Source organism: Dromiciops gliroides, chromosome 3, assembly GCF_019393635.1.
Source record: "Dromiciops gliroides isolate mDroGli1 chromosome 3, mDroGli1.pri, whole genome shotgun sequence".
NCBI lineage: Eukaryota > Metazoa > Chordata > Mammalia > Microbiotheria > Microbiotheriidae > Dromiciops > Dromiciops gliroides.
This window is the reverse complement of record NC_057863.1, coordinates 668267898-668287806: the sequence shown is the minus strand read 5'-3', so window position 1 is coordinate 668287806 and position 19909 is coordinate 668267898. Positions and strand designations below refer to the sequence as shown.

At 48.8% G+C, this 19909-nt stretch overlaps 1 protein-coding gene across 2 annotated transcripts; it reads left to right on the top strand.

Annotated features, from left to right (window-relative positions):
* Positions 1-951: 951 nt before the first annotated feature.
* On the top strand, positions 952-19550 carry LOC122749594 (zinc finger protein OZF-like). Of its 2 annotated transcripts, XM_043996032.1 has the most exons (7): positions 952-2458; positions 3926-4052; positions 8100-8355; positions 12672-12772; positions 13288-13414; positions 13765-13851; positions 17417-19550. In XM_043996032.1, the coding sequence occupies exons 3-7, from the start codon at positions 8340-8342 to the stop codon at positions 18496-18498; spliced, it is 1413 nt and encodes a 470-aa protein (XP_043851967.1). In that variant the 5' UTR covers positions 952-2458; positions 3926-4052; positions 8100-8339; the 3' UTR covers positions 18499-19550. The 2 variants fall into 2 exon arrangements, with proteins under 2 accessions (XP_043851967.1, XP_043851968.1); XM_043996033.1 differs by lacking the exons at positions 952-2458; positions 3926-4052; positions 8100-8355 and adding an exon at positions 12012-12143.
* Positions 19551-19909: the final 359 nt, after the last annotated feature.

Genomic DNA, 19909 nt, shown 5'->3' with positions numbered 1-19909 from the left:
GTGATTTTCCTAAAATGCAGTTCTGCTCCCTATTGTCTTCAGGATCAAATGCAAAACGTTCTTCTTGGCATTCAATGCCCTGCCTACCTCTCCAGTCCCAGACAGTTCTCTTCAGACCAGTTGTGGTCTTGGCCTCTGGCTGTCCCCGGCCGGAGCATGCTCCCTCCTCCAATGTAACTACCTGCGCCTCCGGCTTTCTCTAAGTCCCAACTAAAAGCGCACCTTTTACCAGAAGCCGTGCTCACCCCCTTCACTCCAGTGCCTTCCTGCCGTTAAGGACTTCCGTTTTATCCTGGAGAGAGGGAGCTTGCTTTCCTATTTGTTGTATTGTCTCTCCCATTAGATTGGAAGCTCCTTGAGGGCAGTGTCATGGGGGAAATGGGGTAAGGGGTAGGGGCTTGGGGTCCTTAGGAATTCCTCTTTAAAGAATTATACCTGGGGCAGCTAGATGGCGCAGTGGATAGAGCACTGGCCCTGGATTCAGGAGTACTTGAGTTCAAATCCGGCCTCAGACACTTAACACTTACTAGCTGTGTGACCCTGGGCAAGTCACTTAACCCCAATTGCCCCTTAAAAAAAAAAACCAAACAAAAAAAAGAATTATACCCTCTTGCACAGAAAAGCAGTTAGAACAGTTTATTTCGGGGCTGAGGAAGGGAAGGGAAGGGAAACCAAGAGAAATCCTTGGACTTCTCATGGGGAGAAAGGCATGGCAGAGTGTGGCTCAGACACCAATCTCCTCCAGCCGGAGACTGGCAGGTACTTTTACAGAGGACAGATGCGGGTGACCATCTGCCTGTGGACAGTTCCCTTAGTGAGAGAGGCCCCTCCCCCACTGGTGGTGGCTGGGGGAGTTGGGTCAGAAGAGAGGAGGAAACAGGGGGAGGGAGAAAGGCAGAGCAGGGGTGGGGGGTGGGGGAGCAGGGAGAAAGCCGGGGAGCTCCGGAGCTGAGGAGAGGGGAGGGCCCTGAGCGGAGCCCAGGGGTCACCGGCCCCCTTCTAGAAGCCTGGGGGCGTGGGGCCACTGCACAGGTGCAGGAGGGAGAAGGGCTGGCACCCGCAGCGCCTGACACTTGGGAGTCCCACGTCTGCTGGGCCCATGGGCGCCGGCTCGAGCACGAGGTCACCCCAGGGCCAGGAGGCCGGGGGAGGACGCGGCACTCCCGCAGTTGTCATGGAGACAGAACGCTCTCCCTCCCCTCGGGAAACTGGATTGGAGTAGTCCTTTCTGATTGACAGGGACGTGGCCTTCACCGTCCTTGGCCAAGCGCATGCGTAATCTGCACGCAGGAGGCGCCCGAAGGAAGGGAAGGCGGGCTCTTGGAGGATTCTGGGAAGTGTAGTCGAAGGTTGCCTGACGCGGGCGCATCGTGTCACCCGAGGCTGGGCATGCGTGCGCATTTCTGACGGCCATTCCAGCCCTTCTCCACTCCGCCCTCTTGGCCTCGATGCTTCTGCCTGCGTTTGTTTTCTCGCGCCCCGAGGAAGCGCCGTCGCAAGCGGTACAACGGACCAGTCCCTTCTACCGTGCCGAGGCGGGGAAGGGAAGGCGACTAGTGACGTCACAAGGGTTGGGCCTTGCGGGCCACAGAGGAGCTGCCGCCCTGGTGACGTCACCCGTTGCTGGTGCCTCTAGGCAGAGGAGGAGCGGGGGCGTGTAACGTCATCTGTTGCTGGGGCCCTTCGGCTCAGGCAGAATAGGGGCGGGGCCTGGTGATGTCCCCTGTTCCTGGGTCCCCAGGAAGAAGAGGAGCTGGGTCTCCCGAGATCTCCAATACTTGAGCACACAGCAGGTGCTTAATATGTGCTTGTGGAATCCTAGGATGGGTATGAGAAAATAATTCTCAATGATGGATTTCTTGGGGGGACCCAGAGATCAGTTTCAGTCCTTTTTTCTCACCCTCTTCCCCCTCCAGAAAGTTCATCTCTTGTCTGGGACAAGTCCAGGGGAACCAAAGAAATGGAGAGAGACTCTTGCCTAGCTCAGTGAAGGCTCACACCTAGAGACTGGACACTTCTGTCTTTTGCCTACTCTTCCCTGAGGTCAGCTGTAGAGTTCCTCTTCATGTAGACCACCCTCCAGTCATGTCAACCAATGGAACTGAATGATGCAGCCCGGTTAGCTTAGATCCAGGTATAATGACCTGCCTCTGTCAAAGGAGGATAAAACCCTTGGCCATGCTGCCAGGGTCCAGCTCTCTTGGCCCTCTCTCTGGCCTCCTCTCTTGGTGCTTGCCCTTCTTCTTAGGACAATGTAGGTCTGAAGGCCGGGGACCATGAGAAGATCAATACTTTACTGATATCCAATATTAATTAATAATAAATGCCTAAACTGGTGTAATAGCAATTAACTTATAAAGTGCAGTAGTAGCAAGTGATTTTAAAAACACAGTTTGGTGATCGCTGCAGCATTCTGAAATCTGAAACTTCTGGTTTTGATCTTCAATCAATCTTCAGGGTAAGAACCTCCGTGTTTGTATGTCCGCCCTATTTTTGGTATTTTGTAATAGGCCTGTCTCTTAAGTTTTCATGTGCTTCTTCATTCCTCTTTCTAAGTATTTGGGTCACTTCACTCTCACTTGGGTACAGGCATGGAGATAAGGGAAAAGACCTTCTGAGAGATTTGGGGCTTTTGTTTTAACAAGCTGACCCCAAATCTTTCTATAGGGAGTTCACAAGATTCTGTTTGGCGATCTGTAGAAAGAGGGATTTTTAACTTGCATAGAATGGGGGTCAAACCCAGTAAGAAATATGTTCCCCAAGGAACCCCCTTAGAAAAGATTCTTATGAAATGGGAGAAAGGCACTTTACCAGTCAAACCATGAGGGAAAAAGAAGCAGCTAATTAAACTCTGTTACACTGGGTATAAAACTTACTTTAATTTAGCAAGAGAACCTTTGTAGCCTAGATATGGCTCTTTTTTTTTTTTTTTAAAGTGAGGCAATTGGGGTTAAGTGACTTGCCCAGGGTCACACAGCTAGTAAGTGTTAAGTGTCTGAGGCTGGGTTTGAACTCAGGTTCTCCTGACTCCAGGGCCAGTGCTCTATCCACTGTGCCACCTAGCTGCCCCTGATATGGCTCTTTTAATGATCAAGCACTGAAGAATTTAAAATTAGTCCTAGGGAATAAAGCTCCCAGTGAATTGGCTTATTGGTATCAGTGGAGTAGATGAATAGATTTAGGGACCACTCATGGGGACCCCTGCCGAGCTTCTCCCACTTGTGCCTTGCCAGATGGGCTTCTACCCTCCCAACGGGCCTCAGCTCCTCCTGGATCTCCCCAGACTCCTCTTCCACACCCTTAGCCCATGTGTTTCCCACCATGTCCTCCATCTCGTCACCCTTTCACCCCTGATCCCCTCTCCTCCCGACCCTCAGACTCTGCTGCTGAGCTCAGGAAGGTAGTGGCCCTGCCCCTCCCTTCAGCCTCCATCCCCCCCCCCCTCCCCCAGGGTGGAGGGGCTGAGGCTCAGCTCACTATTCCCAAACTGGCCACACCCCTTGCTCCTCCTGCCATGGCCCACTTGCTGTCTCTGCCTCCACCCACTCCTATTTGGGTGAAGGTGCTAGATCCACCTCTTCCCCCTGCCACTGGGGTTGCCCCCACCCATGAGCACTGACCCTTCCTGCTCCCAGTCTCTCCTTGTATCCTCTAAATCAATTTCAACTGAGAGTCTAGCTTCTTTGGAGAGGACAGAGAAGCCTAAGACCATTTTACCTCTCCAAGAGATTGTTACCCATGACTGGAGAGGGGCAGTAGTGGTCCTGAGACAGCATAAGCCCTTTGGCCCGAGAGATTTAAGTGCATGGAAAAGAGATGTCTCTAAGTCCAGCGATGGTTATAAGCCAGTTTAGGGCAATATTTAGGGGATTCCAGCCCTCTTGGGGTGACATAACAGATCACATGCAAACAGTACTTTCCCCAGGTGAAAGAACAGACAGTCTAGAAGCAGCAGACTCCTTGGTCACTACAGGAAAAGGTGCTACACACTGGCCTTTAGAAGATCCTAACTGGGACCCCATATGCCTGAGCATTTTAATAACTTACAAGAGGTGAGAGAAACATCGTTAAAAGCAATGGAATCATGTGCTAGTAAAACAGACAACTGACAAAAATTTCTAGGTACAACTCAGGTAGTAAATGAAAGATCTAATAGATTTTATTTGTTTTGTTTTGTTTTTCGGGGCAGGGGGGGTTAAGTGACTTGCCAGGGTCACACAGCTAGTAAGCATCAAGTGTCTGAGTCCAGATTTCAACCCGGGTCCTCCTGAATCCAGGGCCTGTGCTTTATTCACTGTGCCCCCTAGCTGCCCCCCTAATAGATTTTAAAATAGATTATGTAAGAGTGTCAAGCAATATGCTGGATTAGATCCATTAAGTCCTAGAGATGCACATTTCATTTCTAGTCATTGTATAAATCAATATTTACCAGAAATAAGGAGGTATTTTGAGAGACAGTGTCCAGGATGGAAAGCCTTGAGCACAGAAAAAAATAAAAGAAATTGCATCATATTTATATGAATGGAATGAGAGGGAGGAGAGAGAGGAAACAGAGAAAGTAGAGAAGGAAGTGCAAGAGAGATTTATGAGAGAAAAAGAAAAAGAAGCAAGAGATTGTAGAGAGGCAGTATGGGGCGAAACAAGCTGAAAAAAGGTGCAAAACAAAGAACAGGTGCTAAATACCAGGACCCCCGAGGAAACAAGCACAATCCAAAGTATATTTTAGCTCCCCTACAGGAAATAGCTAGAAATCTGGTTTGAGTGGCTGAGACTCACCACCAGCTTTCCCAAATCTGTTACTCCTGCAGGAGTGTAGAGCAAGACAGTGAGACCTTAGAGGATGAGATTTGGTGACATTCGAAGCTCCCAGAGGAGGCAGAACCAAAAGTGATGCCTGAGTGTGTGGGGAGGGGAAAGGACTGTGGAATCTGAAGCTTTTACTTTCCCAGAACCTGATGCTGTGGGGGCCAGATTTAATATAGGGAGAGTGAATTGAGTGGCTCACCATAGTATTGGGGTCCTGCAAATAACGAGGGACCTCTAGACCCAAAGCTCCCTCCCCTCCAAACTGCCTTTTTAGATCTTTCTCCCAGGCTAATAAGAAAGGAGCCTAACAGCCTCTTTCCCACAAACGAATCAGGTTTTATTAATGGGAATGAAATACATGGCAAAGGTGAAATGAATAAAATCAAAGACAGGGGAATAGGGAAAGAGAAATAAGGATAATCCTCCTAACTCTAACCTAAGTCTATGCAATCCCCAAACTCACTTCCAGTTCAGCTAATTCAAAAGAGCCGGACTCCTATGTTAACTCACCCCCTGGGGACCGGAGCTTCGATGGAGAACGGCCAGGGCCTGCAGGACAAAACTGCTAAGAAAGAACCTCTTTCTGGTCTCCTGCTGCAGCTCGAACCACCAGAAAGAAAATCCCTCTAGAAGAGACTGAGCTTCCCTCAGCGAGCATTTACTCTCCCTCCCCCAGAAGGGGAGGTCCTTCAAAACTGCCCGTGGAGAGTGGTTTCTCCTGCTGGCATCAGCAGCACACGGCACTCGGGGCAGGCCAGGTGTGGCTCCTCCCCATTAGTCAGCCAGATTCCAATAATCTTACCACGATGCCCTAGCCCCTAGTATCCCAGTCCATTCATCTCCCCCAAATAATGAACCCTATGCCACCCATAAGGTTGGCAACACTTATTATGATGGTTTATTAGCTACAGGAGCCTCAAGATCAGTCTAGTGAACAAACCTGACTCTGAATGACCAACTCAGATGCTGCATAACCATTCTTTTGGGCTTTGGCACTCACATTTAGAACAAATTAAATGGGTTTTATTCTTATGGGATTGTTATTCTTTTAAAATAGTGTTTTAGCTGTTGAACTAAGACATGCTATGGTCTTTCACCAAAAGAAAAACTTTTGGCAGTACACACTATGGATAAAGAATATGCCGATGATCATATAGATTTAACTTATAAATAAAGGATTCACAGACAAGGTAATGTGATTTTAATTAGTAACATATTGATAGTAATTATGTAGTAATGAATAATGTTAATTATTCACATTTTTCATTTTAATTTATATGTGATTGTAATTATACATTTGTAGTATTCTTTGGAATGACTGTATATGTTGTAACTATATCCTGAATCAAGAAGCAAATTCACATTCTTTGTTATTGTTATTATCCTCAATAGTTAAATCTATATGAGGCTTTGATTATTAGAACTTACTATTTAAGACATGATGAGACTGTTAATTGATAATATTCTGAGTCTGATTGAGCCAATGAGTCATGGTACCAGCAACCCTAAGGGGTTTTCCGTGAATGAATCACAGGTGGTGGATTGTCATGGGAAAGGTTAGGAGAACAACTTTAGCAAGGGCTGAGGTAGGAGTCTCCTGACTTAACTTCCCCAATATGTCCCATGAAGTGGAAACATTTCCCAGCTAGCTGACATTGATCCTGACTCGGTACACTTGGCTGTGTGCAGAACTTTTGCCTGGAACTGTCATGAAGTCTGGGAATGCTTTATCTTCCCTTCCTGCATAGTTTGCTTCCCTATTCTTTTGTGGTAACTTCCTGTAATCATCTCAGATGTCATATGATGGACAAAATATTGGATTTGGCCTTGGCATCTGTTACCAGCTATGTTAGATTCTTTAATTTCTCATAATGGCACAGGGATAATTAAGCAAATGATGAAAAGAGTGATGAAGCCAGGATATGAATCCTTTTCTTAGTTAATATCACAATTGTCTCAGTCCTGTATTAAAGAAGGGTCTATCAGCATAACTTGTGGACTCTCTTGCAAACACCTTAAAGAGACAGCCACTTTTGTTAGAGCTAATTTATTTAGACATGGCTAGAAGTTGAAAATGGTTCTATAACTTACTTGATATTTGCTGTTGTGAAATTGATTACTTAATATATTTTTGTTTATAATCCCTGGAACTTTTATTACAAGTGAAGTTAACTTGGCACCTTTTATATGATTTTGGTTTTGTATTGGAGTACATATTATAAATAGGAGTCTGAAAATCCTTTGTGGGAATCTCATCCTCCAGGTAGGATATAGTGAGAAAATAATTATTAATGATGGATTTCTTGGGGGGACCCAGAGATCAGTTTCAGTCCTTTTTTCTCACCCTCTTCCCCCTCCAGAAAGTTCATCTCTTGTCTGGGACAAGTCCAGGGGAACCAAAGAAATGGAGAGAGACTCTTGCCTAGCTCAGTGAAGGCTCACACCTAGAGACTGGACACTTCTGTCTTTTGCCTACTCTTCCCTGAGGTCAGCTGTAGAGTTCCTCTTCATGTAGACCACCCTCCAGTCATGTCAACCAATGGAACTGAATGATGCAGCCCGGTTAGCTTAGATCCAGGTATAATGACCTGCCTCTATCAAAGGAGGATAAAACCCTTGGCCATGCTGCCAGGGTCCAGCTCTCTTGGCCCTCTCTCTGGCCTCCTCTCTTGGTGCTTGCCCTTCTTCTTAGGACAATGTAGGTCTGAAGGCCGGGGACCATGAGAAGATCAATACTTTACTGATATCCAATATTAATTAATAATAAATGCCTAAACTGGTGTAATAGCAATTAACTTATAAAGTGCAGTAGTAGCAAGTATTTTAAATAAAGTAACAAGTAATTTAAAGAACACATGGGACAGACTGATGAGCTGGTCTCCAAGTCAGGAGAGGCCCAGGCTCTCTTCCGACCTGGGACACTGCTGCCCCATGACTCAGAGCCTCAGTCTTCTCCTCTGAACCATAGAGGGTGAGTCCCTTGGTTCTCATGTCAGGGAGCTTTTGGAAGCTCGGAGGGCAGGGCAGGGGCAGGGCAGGAATTCCTCCTGCCCCCCCTAGGAATGTGAACCTTTCCTGGTTTGTTCCTGGGCTGGGTGACCTTGAGCAAGAGGCCTCTTGGATCCCAGTCTTCTGGCCCAGGATCCTCCGGACAGTATTGCTTGGCAGGGGTGTCTCCAGTCATCCAGGGTCGCCAGCTCCAGCAGGTGTTCTGAGCGTCCCATGGCATGGTCCTGGGCCGGAGCTGTGTAAGTGGAGGCCCCCTGCTGATGGCTCCCTCCTTCTGCCCACAGTAGCTCCCCTTGAAGGCTTGGTCCCCAGGGTCCCAGGCTGGGGCCTTGGAAGGTGACTGCCTGTGCAGATCCCCAGAAGTCATCAGGTGTGACAGCCATCCACCCGAGGAAGCCCAAAGGCCAGAGGACCCAGCCAAGGACTCGGACCCTGGGACTGCAGGGGAGAGGGGAGCCTCCTTCCCAGGGAGATCCTGGTCCCAGTGAGCCCCTACGGAGGAAAGCTTTGGTCTGGTGGCCCAGATGCTTGAGGAGGGAGGTAAGAAGGGGATTTGGAGTCAGGGCCCATGGGTTTGGGTTTAAATCATCATGGCAAGGGGCAGCTAGGTGGCGCAGTGGATAGAGCACCGGCCCTGGAGTCAGGAAGACCCGAGTTCTAATCCAGCCTTGACACTTACTAGCTGTGTGACCCTGGGCAAGTCACTTAACTCCAGTTGCCTCACCAAAAAAAAAACCCCAAATCATCGTGGCATGTTTCTTCCCTTGCCTGACCCTCAGTTTCCCCTTCTGTAAAAGAAAGTTTTCTTCAAGCTCTGACAACTCATGGAATGAACTGGAGCAGCAGGTCTTCAGCATTTATTGGAGGCCGAGCCCCAGGTGAAGGGCTGGGGATGTATATAAAGAGCAACTGTGCCTGCTCTCCAGCTTCAGCACCACCCCCCCCCCCCCCCCCGTGCTCCCCCCGTCCCCCTTCCTCCATCACTCAGTGACCTCTCCTCCTCTGAGGTCCACACCGGTCACACCCCCCACTCCTGCCCAGGACACACCCCTTCCCTCCTCAGTGAGCCCAGTACCCGCTCACAGCCTTTCCCTTCTCCCCAAATTCCCACTCCCACCAAGGGACTTTAGCAGCCACATGACTCTCCCTCAGACCCCCAAACCTTTCCCTTCCTCAGCCTGCTCACCTCCACCCACCTCGGCCACACAAAAGGTTGGTCACACCCTGGATCTTGCCGTCACCCACAAACGTAGCACCTCCAGTTCCTCACCTCCATGGTCTAAATCCTGAAGTCCCCTTATCCCACCCTAATCTATTGGCATCCTCCCCTCCCTCTGGCTCCCCTCACATAACTCCTCTTCATCCTCACTGTGACCCCTGACCCCTCAGTCCCCTCCCAGCCCCTCCCTCCTCTTCCCCTCATCCAGACCCCTTGGGGAACCACTTCATCTCTACACTGTCCTCCTCTTGTGAATCCCTCTATCTCTTATCACATCCCCAATCATGCCCCACAAGCTTGAGGCCTGGGTCACTCCCACCATCTGTCACCTTCACACATCCACACATGATGGTGAATGAAGGTGGAGAAAATCACCTTGTGGTGGGTCCACCACAAGTTTATGGGACACCACCCCACTGGGCCCTCCCTGCTGCCCAGGAATCCTCCTCTCCCGCCCTCCCCAAGGCCCTTACAAACCTCCCCCCACTCTCTCAGCTGAGACCCTGCCTCCTGTTTTATAGGAAAAACAGACCATGCGCTGTGATCTCCCTCTCCTGCCCTCCCATCCCTCAGGAGCCTTCTGCCCCCTCTCCTCCTTCCCCCCATGATGAGGTGGCCTGACTCCTGACCAAGGCTGACCTGCTCAAGTGATCCCCTTCCATCCTGTCTCCTCCAATAGATCGCCCCCCTATGTCACCTCCCTCTCTCACTTCTCTTCAGTCTCCCCCTCTCCTGGCCTGCAAACATGCCCGTGTCTCCTCCATGCTGTGAACACCCACTTGACCCTCCCCTCCCTGCTAACCATTGTCCTGTATCTCTTCTGCCCTTTGGGGCTAAACTCCTCCAAGAGGCTGTTGGCCATGGTGCCTCTCCTCTCTCTCCTCTCACTCTCTTCCTAACACTTAACAGTCTGGATTCTCATGATTCTGCCCAAGCTGACCTCTCCAAAGTGACCAGTGGTCTCTTAGTGGCCAAGTCCAGTGGCCTTTGTTAAGTCCCCATTCTCCTGGCTCTCTCTGAAACCTTGGACACCATGGGTCACTCTCTCCTGAATACTTGCTTCTCTCCCGATTTTCCCCTCTGATTACTCCTTCTGGGCCTCCTCCAGACTATGCCCTCTAACCATAGGTGTCCTTCACGGCTCTGTCCTGGGTCCCTTCCTCCCTCCATACTGCTTCACTTGGTGACCTCGTTGGCTCCCATGGATGAAGTCACCATCTCTATACTGACACTTCTAAAATCTCTCTCTCTAGCCCCAAACTCCCTGATCTCAATGCCTTTCCGTCATCTTGAACTGAATGTCCAGTAGATATTTTAAATTCAGCCTGTCCAAATTAGAATCCATAACCTCTTCCCCTAATCCCTCCCCAACCCCACCTGTCTTCTCTGTTAGTGCAGAGGTCACTTCCCCCCACCCCCTGTCTCCCAGTCCTTTAGGGTCACAACCTAGGAGTCATCCTGGATTCCTCACTCTTTCTCATTCTTCAGAATGTGAGGGCCAAAATTTGATATACGGAGTGTTCTTTGGGTGACTCACCTTAATATTGCGGTCCCAGAAATAAGAGGGACTCTTTTAGGTTTAATCTCCCCTTTGAACTTTCCTCTTTATATATTCCTCCCAGGCCAATAAGAGAAGGAGCCTCTGAGCTTTAGTTCATAAAGGATCAGGTTTTATTGCTTGGGAATTAATTAAACCACAAAGGTGAAACCAATTAAGGAAATAAGGAAGTAGAAATACAGATAGACAGTCTTAACTCTAAGCTTAGCCTAGGCAATCCCAGAGTGTTCCCAATTAAGCTAGTTCAAAGGAATTTAGGGTTAAACTCACCAACCCTGGTCAGTCTACAGTTACTCATGTTCCCTCAAGCACACCACCACAGCCTCAGTCAACAGCCAGAGAAGAAGCACAGTCCCGCCAGCCTCTGCTTCCTCCTTCCTGTCCCCTCCCAGAAATGGGAGGCTCCTCAAGTTGATTGGCTGGTAGCCTTGATAGACAGTACCCATGAGCAAACATCACTTCTTGATGCCAAGGACCTTGACCGCATGGCTTGCCCTCAGAGGCCTTCTCCTCATGGCGGGCGGAACTTTTCTACGGTAAGTCTCCAGCAGATGGCACCATTCATTACAAGAACCAATATGGTGCCAAGGCCTGTCAATTTCACCTCTGCAGCATCTCTGGTCCATTTCACCTGTACAACATTTCTGATCCATTTTACCTCTGCAGCATCTCTCCCCTGACACTGCCCCCACCTTGGTACACACCTGGGCTATTGCAGTAGTTGCTGGGAGCCCTGCTTGCCTCAAGTCTCTCTCTACTCCAGTCTATCCTCCATTCATTGACTACAGTACAAGTGTAACTAGAGCTTCCCCCTTAGCCCCCTCCTTCCCCTTCCTCAGCCAGGAACCTTCTGGCTTCTTGTTGCCTCCAGGAGCAAATACAAAAGGCTCTATTTCAGTCAATCATTAAATATTTATTAAGTGCCTCCTACATTCCAGGCACCGCTCTGGGGACACAAAAAGAGACAAAAGACAGTTCCTGACCATCTGCTCAGCCTCTGTGGCCTCAGGCATCACTATTTGGTGTCTCTACCACCACCTCTCCTCAAAGATTCCTGGCTTGGAGACAGCTGGTGGTACAGTGGAGGGATCACAGGGCTAGGAATCAGGGAGATCCGAGTTCTTATCCTGCCTCACTAGCTGGGCCACATTGGGCTAGTCACAGAACCTCTGTCTGCCTAATGACACCTACCTTGGGGATCAGATAAGAGAGAATACTTTCAATCATTGATTAAGCACCAATGATGTGTTGGGTCCCATGTAAAGCTATGGGGATTCAGAGACAGGCAAAAGACAGTCCCAACCCCCAGAGAGTTCACCATCTCATGGGGAAGACAACAAAGACACACACATACCCAGCCAGCTCTCTACAGAAATAATGAAGGGGCTGGGGGAGGCACTGACTTCAGAGGGCTCAGGGAAGGCTTCTCAGTAGGTGGAGGGTGTTCTGGGCATCATGAGGGAGAGATGCAGAATGACCAGGTGGATGTCCACCCCCTCTCAGGAGGAATTGTACCTAGAGACTTCCTGCTCATCTAAGCAGGGCAAGAAGGTAAGTCCCTAATGATGGGCCAAGGACCCTAGAGCTAGTCACCTCCTAGGAAGGGATGAGTGTGGAGGGGTATCATCCAGCCTCAGTTTCCCCACTTGTAAAAAGATTGCCTGGAGGCCCCAAGGAGCAGGGGGGCAGGGCTCCAGGGGACAGGGAGCTACTTTTACTTTGGTGCCAGTAGGAGTGACCCTCCCCTGACCCGTCCCCTCCTGCCCCCCACTGAGAAGGGCCAGGCCTTGGTCTCAGAATCACCTGGGGCTGTCATTGGCTCACTCTCAGCCTCAGTTTCCCCACTTGTTGGCCTGTACGGTGTTACCTGCAGGCTGTAGAAGTGAGTCTTCAGCCTCCTGATCACCCCTCTGTCTGGATCTGGGGGCCCCAGGGTCCTTCCCTCCCTTGGGGCTTCCCCATCCTGAGACATCTCCTCCACCTCTGTCCCTCCCCCTGCCCAGGCCCTTGGAGGGGCTCCAGAGGGATGGTGGATTGTGGGGGCACCAGGTGGGTCCTGACCCCTTTGTCCTCTCCCAGGTCTGCCCTCTGAGGGCACAGCCCACACCCAAAGCCCCGGGGAGGAGGTGAATGAAGGCAAGGCCCCCCCTGTGCCCCCATCGGACACTTCCAAGGTGAAGGTGAGCTGGGGTTTCCTCCTTCCTTCCTGAATCGGAGTCAGCTCTCAGGGCCCCCTTCCTGCTCCCTGGGGTCACCAGACCCCTCTGGAGGGTGATGGACACCTCGGCCCCCTGCTGGCTATCTTCTGCTTCCTAAATGGGAGCTGCCAGCCTCGCTTGGGGCGGGGGAGGCACCCCCATGGCTGTCCCCAGGCTCCTGCAGCTGCTGCTTCCCCCGGGGTGGTTCAGAGTGGCGGGGGGGCACCCACCACTCCACCCCCTTGCCAACAAGACCCTGGTGGGCCGTATCCTTTTTTCTGACTCCCAGGTCTAGACTGGTCTTTTCCTTGGCTGAGTCTCCCTTTCCTTTGAGGCAGGGGTTGTGTCTCCTGCATCTGCCCTGCACCTCCCTCCCCAGGAGACCCTTGGTAAAAGCCCCGAATCCCCAGCCCAGCCAGGGCCTGTCCTGGGTGTTCTGGGGCCCCTGGGGTCTCTGTCTGTCTCTGGGTCGTCAGGTCCTCCACTCGGTGTTTCAGGAGCCCGTGACCTTCAGGGACGTGGCCGTGAACTTCACCCCAGAGGAGTGGGGGCAGCTGGGCCCAGCTCAGAGGCAGCTGTACTGGGACGTGATGCTGGAGACCTACCGGAACCTGGTCTCCCTGGGTAAGGAATCTCCCCCCCAACCCAGTCCCGTGATTCAGTCTCTGCTTGGGAGCAAAGGGGTAGACAGGTGTCTCTGGGAGCTGACAAGTCAAAGGCCTAGGAAGGGTTGGTCAGGCCCCTGTGGGCTCCTGACAGTCTGAGGGCTCTAAGCAACCTTCAGTGGGTCGTTCTCCATAGCATGGGGAGCTTGGATGAGGCTCAGAATCTGTGACCTGTCATATGGGTCAGTAGCCCCCGGCTGTCCTGGGGCAGTGCCCCAGCAAGGGGCTGTCCTGTGGAGGGGCTGGGCCTGAGCTCGGGGCAGCTCCCCGTCTGCAGTGCACATCTCGGCTTCTCTCTCTCCATCACAGGGCTGCCTGTCTCCAAACCGGACGTGATCTCCTGGCTGGAGCATGGGGATGGTGGCCCCCTCCAAGCACTCCCCCACCATCCTCCAGGTCATTCTTGTCCTTTGACCCTGAGCTCAGGGCCCTGTTCTCCTCCTGCTCACATTCTTGGGGCCCTCAGTGGCTGTTCTGATGTCCTGGCAAACATCCTGGCCTCAGGCCTCAGGCTCAGCCTCCTGCTGTCCCTCAGCCCACGGTCTGTGCCGGGTCCAGCTACCTGGGATTCTCCATTTTCTCCTGTATCTCTGGGTCTATCCTTCCACCTGCTGGCTTGTTCTAACCTCATGTTGATCTTGAAGCCCCTGCCCTTCCCAGACATGACCAGTACCTGCGACCCAGCCCTTCCTGTTCCTTCTGCTGTCCCCATCTCTTCCCTTCTCCTTTCTGCCATGCACCCCTTCCTTCCTGTACTCCAGACCTAGTGAAGATGCTTCCTGATTCTAGAGAGATCTCCCCCAGGTTTTCCCCAGCTGTGGGGCCGTGGCTTCCCTGACCTGTGCTGGGGACAGCTCTCCTGGTCAGGGCATGTTTCTGGACATGGGCTCTGAGGCCCTCTGCCACTCCTTTTCCTCCAGCTCCTGGTTCTGCCCTCACTGAGGCACAAGAGCAAGCCTGGCTCTCCAGAGATGTCCCGATATATCCTGTCAGCCCAGCATCTTCTTTGAACATGTGCAGTCTCTGAGGAAATGGTCCTCCAAGGGTTTTACCACCAAGGGTATCGTTCAGAAGTCTTCTTGTCCAACCCCTCATTTGGAAAGATTTGGAAACGGGCCCTTAGAGGAGAGACTAGGCACTCAGTGCAAAGCAGGGATTCCAAATCTGGGGCCTTTCCTCTGCTCTGCTCCTTAGGCCTTCATCATCAGTCAATCAGGAAACATCAGTAAGCAATTCTATGTGTCAGGCGCTGTGTTAAGTGCCAGAGATAGAAAAAGAGGCAAAAGATAGCCCTGCCCTCAAGGGGTTCACAGTCTAATGGGGAAGGCCACAAGAAAACTCTATCCAGGATAACTAACAGAGGGAAGGCACTAGAATTAAGAAGGACTTGGGAAGGCTCCCTATATAGGAAATGGGATTTTCATTGGGACTTGAAGGACATCAGGAGACAGAGATGAGGAGGGAGAGCATTCTGGGTATAGGGGACAGCCAGAGAAAATGCCCAGGGCCAGGAAATGGAGGGTCTTGTTTGTGGGACAACCAGGAGGTCATTGTCACTGGATCAAAGAACATGTGTTGAGGAGCCAGTGAAGTTTATTGAAAAGGGAAGTGTTGGCCCTGAACCTTACGAAAATCACTTTAGTGGCTGAATAGAGAGGATAGTTTGGAGTGGGGAGAGACTTGAGGCAGGGAGACTCCTCAGCAGCTATTCTCATAATCCAGGTGTGAGATGATGAAGGTCTGTATTAGATTTGGGGCAGTGTCAGAGGAGAGAAGGGGACATATATGAGAGAGATGTCGCAGAGGTTAAATGGACCAGAGAGAGATGCTGCAGAGGTGCAATGGACCAGAGATGCTGTTGCAGAAGTGAAATGGCCCAGAGATGCTGTTGCAGAGGTGCAATGGCCCAGAGATGCTGTTGCAGAGGTGCAATGGCCCAGAGATGCTGTTGCAGAGGTGCAATGGCCCAGAGATGCTGTTGCAGAGGTGCAATGGCCCAGAGATGCTGTTGCAGAGGTGCAATGGCCCAGAGATGCTGTTGCAGAGGTGAAATGGCCCAGAGATGCTGTTGCAGAGGTGCAATGGCCCAGAGATGCTGTTGCAGAGGTGAAATGGCCCAGAGATGCTGTTGCAGAGGTGAAATCTATGAGACATGCTGCAGAGTTGGTATAGTCAGGCTTTGGCAACATCCTGGTTGTACTCTTGAACTTCCTTTGGCTTGTCTACTCCAGTGGTCTGACCAGGGCAGGCAGCATTTCCTCCTTATTCCTCATTCTTAATTTATCCCAAAGCCATGTCCCACATTTCATTTATTCCTATCTGCCCGTCCTCTGAAAGCCTCTCATCTGGAGACAAATGCTGCCTGGCCAGACCTTCCCTGACTTGTACTGGGGATGATGAGTTTTTGGAATCCAAGTGTAAGTAAGCCTTTTCATTTGCCCCTATTCAAATTCACTCTTACTTACTTCAATCCAATGCTCAAGCCCAGTGGTTCTCAAACTTTGTGGTCTCAACAATTTATTGAGAATCCCCAAGAGCTTTTATTTGTGGAAGATAAAATTTAAAAATATTACTCTATTTGAAAATAAAAGTAGTATAAATAACATTTTATAAAAATAACTCTATTTCTCTAAATGAAAGAAATGAGTGAGAAAAGTAGCATTGCTTTTTCATATTTTTGCAAATCTTTTTAATAATAGAAGACAGCTAGATTTTCCTGTCTGCTATTGCATTGAGTCTGTTGCAGTATATTGTTTTGGTTAATATATATGAAGAAAATCCTTCCTCAGACTTGTAGCTGGAAAAGGAAATAGTATTTTAATAGGCAAGTGCTATCTCAGTATCAGCATGAAAGGAGTTTTGACTCTAAGGATCCCCTTTTAGGGTCCTGGGGACCACCACCATTTGTGCACCAGTACCCTTGCCTGTCAGTTTTCTTTTGGATTCTGATTCTTCCATTCTTCCTCCCATCTCATGGCATTTTCCAGTATGATGAGTATGCCATCTATGCTTTCATTCAAATCATTGATCAAAATGCTAAATACCCCAGGGCCCAGCACAGAGCCCCGAGCACTCCCCTGGAGACCCCCTGACAACGAATGAGCCGTTTAGCCACTTCCAAAGGTGTCTGTCTGTCCCCTCACTTAGCCCGCATCTCCTCATATTTTCCACAAGAGCAGCAGGAGAGATTTTTGTGACGTGCTTGGCTCTAATGGGAGGAAACTCTAGTTTCATCTTTCCCACAATGAAGTGTGCCAAATTTAGTAGGATTGATCTCCCCACCCCCCACCTTTGTTGTAAATCTGAAATCACCCACAAACTCAGACATGTCAAGATTTGAGAACAGGGAGCAGGGGCACCAAGGAACCATGAACTTTTGGGCTGCATCTGTCTTAGGCTAACAAGGCAGTAACAACACGTGTGTCCTTCCCTTCTTTCTTTGTATTTAAAAATGTTTTCTTGGTGCTTCTTTCTCTTAAACAGGCTGATCACTGCCCACTAACTTCCCTCCTCATTCCCCCTCCCCCAAGGGAAGCCCTTCCTTATAACAAAATATCAGTCAAGCAGACCAAACCAACCCCATGCCTGAGGATGTGTTTGCTGTCCTTGCTCGCCCTTCAGAGGGCTGGAAGGTGTGGGCATGATTCCAAATCAATTTTCAGAATGGATGGCCCAATTCATACGCTCATCCACAGGTCCCTGTCCTCTCATGGTCCCTTCATTAAAGGCTAATTTCCCGTGTTAGTGTTTTTGCCAATTTGAAGGGTGTGAGGAGAGACCTTAGGGGTAATTGTTTTCATCAGCATTTCTCTCAGTCTTCCATGTAGTTGGTGAAGAGCTTGAATCCCTTCTTTGGAGAGCTGCCTGTTCACACCTAGCTGCATTACCTCATCTAGCAGTTAGCATTCTCTTACTGTAGAAAATTTCTGAGATACTTACATTTTATTTTAATTTCTTTCAGACTCAGAGCCTCAGTCTAAGACCAAGGAGACAACTTCAGAGTCGAGCTGTCTTCAAGAAGCATGCCAAAGCGTGACAGTAGAAAGATTCCGAAGGTGCAGGCAGTCCATTCTGAAGGAAACAGGAGAATGTGAGAATCCAATAAAGAAGCAGCTGAGGAACCAGGAAAGACATGTAAGACAAGCCCAGAAACAGCAGCAGATTCTCACAGGAGAGAAAACTCATAAATGTAATGAATGTGGGAAAGCGTACAAGAAGAGTGCAAACCTTATTATCCATCGTAGGCTTTGCAAATGTGAATGTAAAGAATGGGGCAATGCCTTTAGTGATCGTTCAAATCTCATTAAACATCAGAGAACTCATGCTCGAGAGAAGCCTTATCAATGCAATGAATGTGGGAAAGCCTTCCATCACCACTCACATCTGGTGAAACATCAGAGGATTCATACTGGAGAGAAACCTTATCCATGTAATGAATGTGGGAAAGCCTTTAGTCAGTGCTCCAGCCTTATTCAACATCAAAGAATTCATACTGGAGAGAAGCCATATAAATGTGATGAATGTGGGAGAGAATTCAGTCATCGCTCACACCTTATTAATCACCAGAGAATTCATACTAGAGAGAAACCTTATCAGTGTAGTGAATGTGGGAAAGGGTTCAGTCAGTGCTCCAGTTTTATTAAGCATCAGAGGATTCACACTGGAGAGAAACCTTATAAATGTAACACATGTGAGAAAGAGTTCAGTCACCACTCACACCTTACTAATCACCAAAGGATTCACACTGGAGAGAAACCTTACAAATGTAATGAGTGTGGGAAAGAATTCAGTCATCGCTCACATCTTATTGTACACCAGAGGATTCACACTGGAGAGAAACCTTACAAATGTAATGAGTGTGGGAAAGCCTTCAGTCATAGCTCAAACCTTATTGCACATCAGAGGATTCATACTGGAGAGAAGCCTTATAAGTGTAATGAATGTGGGAATGCCTTTAGTCACCGCTCAAACCTTATTAAACATCGAAGGATTCATAGTGGAGGGAAATCTTACCAATGTAATGAGTGGGAAAGCCTGCAGTAAACCACTCATGTCTCATTGCACATCAAAGTGTTTGTACTTTTGAGAAACCATGAAAATGAAGATGGAAAAAGCTTTCGTTATTGTTCACACCTCACCGCAGAGATGTCATGTAGAGAAGAGAGTGCAGAACGTCCAATCAAGAGTACTTGGGGTTGAGTCTCACCAAGGACATTTATTAGCTATGTGCCATGGACAAGTCACTGAGCTTAAGTTTTTTCATCTATAAAATGGGACTAATTATAACACCTTACAAGGGTTGTTTTGAGAGCCAAATGAGACAATATATATAAAGTGAAAACCTTAAAGCGTTATGTGGCAATTATTATTAATAATAAACACCAGAGGCTTCACACTGGAGAGATTTTTTGTTAACTTAATATAGGTGAGGGGGCGGCTAGGTGGTGCAGTGGATAAAGCACGGGCCCTGGATTCAGGAGTACCTGAGTTCAAATCCGGCCTCAGACACTTGACACTTACTAGCTGTATGACCCTGGGCAAGTCACTTAAAACCCATTGCCCCGCAAAAAAAAAAAACACCCAAAACCCCCCAAAAAACAAACAAACAAGAAAAAAAAAACTTAATATAGGTGAGAAAAATCTTCATTTAGATGGAATTTTCCAAACTCTGGGGCACAAGACCCTTTTAGGGGAAGAACAAATCCGTGGTAGAGAGAATTCTGCCTTGGGAGCTGCCTATGCCAGTGACATCACTGTTTCTGTCCCTACCCCTTCTTCCATGAAAACAAAGTTCAAATAGTCAGGGAAGGTGAGATTCAATGGAGTGTAGTCATTCAAGGTCATACATGAGTGTTTTGTGTTGGCATTTGAGGCATCATTGCCAACCATCAGTAAAGATATATAGCAAATGAGGTTTATCTTTGGGTCATTGTCCTGCATTCAAAGTGAAACATGAAAACTTGAAACGCTATAGTCTTCATGTGGAAGGTCGAGATGGCCTAGTACGTGCAATATTGCTCGACATCATTTATTTGGACAAGGACAGTATAGTCTTGTTTCTAAAAATCCTGTAATTAAAAAGATGGAAATAACTAGAAAGTGGTTCTAGATTCTTGTTTGAAATTTTCAGTAAATTCAAAATCAACCATCTCAAATTTTTTGTCTCAAATTTTATTTATTTATTTATTCAAAATTGTTTGTTTGTTTTTTTGCGGGGCAATGGGGGTTAAGTGACTTCCCCAGAGTCACACAGCTAGTAAGTGTCAAGTGTCTGAAGCCAGATTTGAACTCAGGTACTCCTGAATCCAGGGCTGGTGTTTTAACCACTGCGCCACCTAGCTGCCCCTGTCTCAAATTTTAAAAAGTGAAATAATCTTCCTTCATGAGAGATAAGTGCTTAACCAGTTTGAACAGAAACTCTACTGGGACAGTTAAAACTAGTTCAAATGAAGGC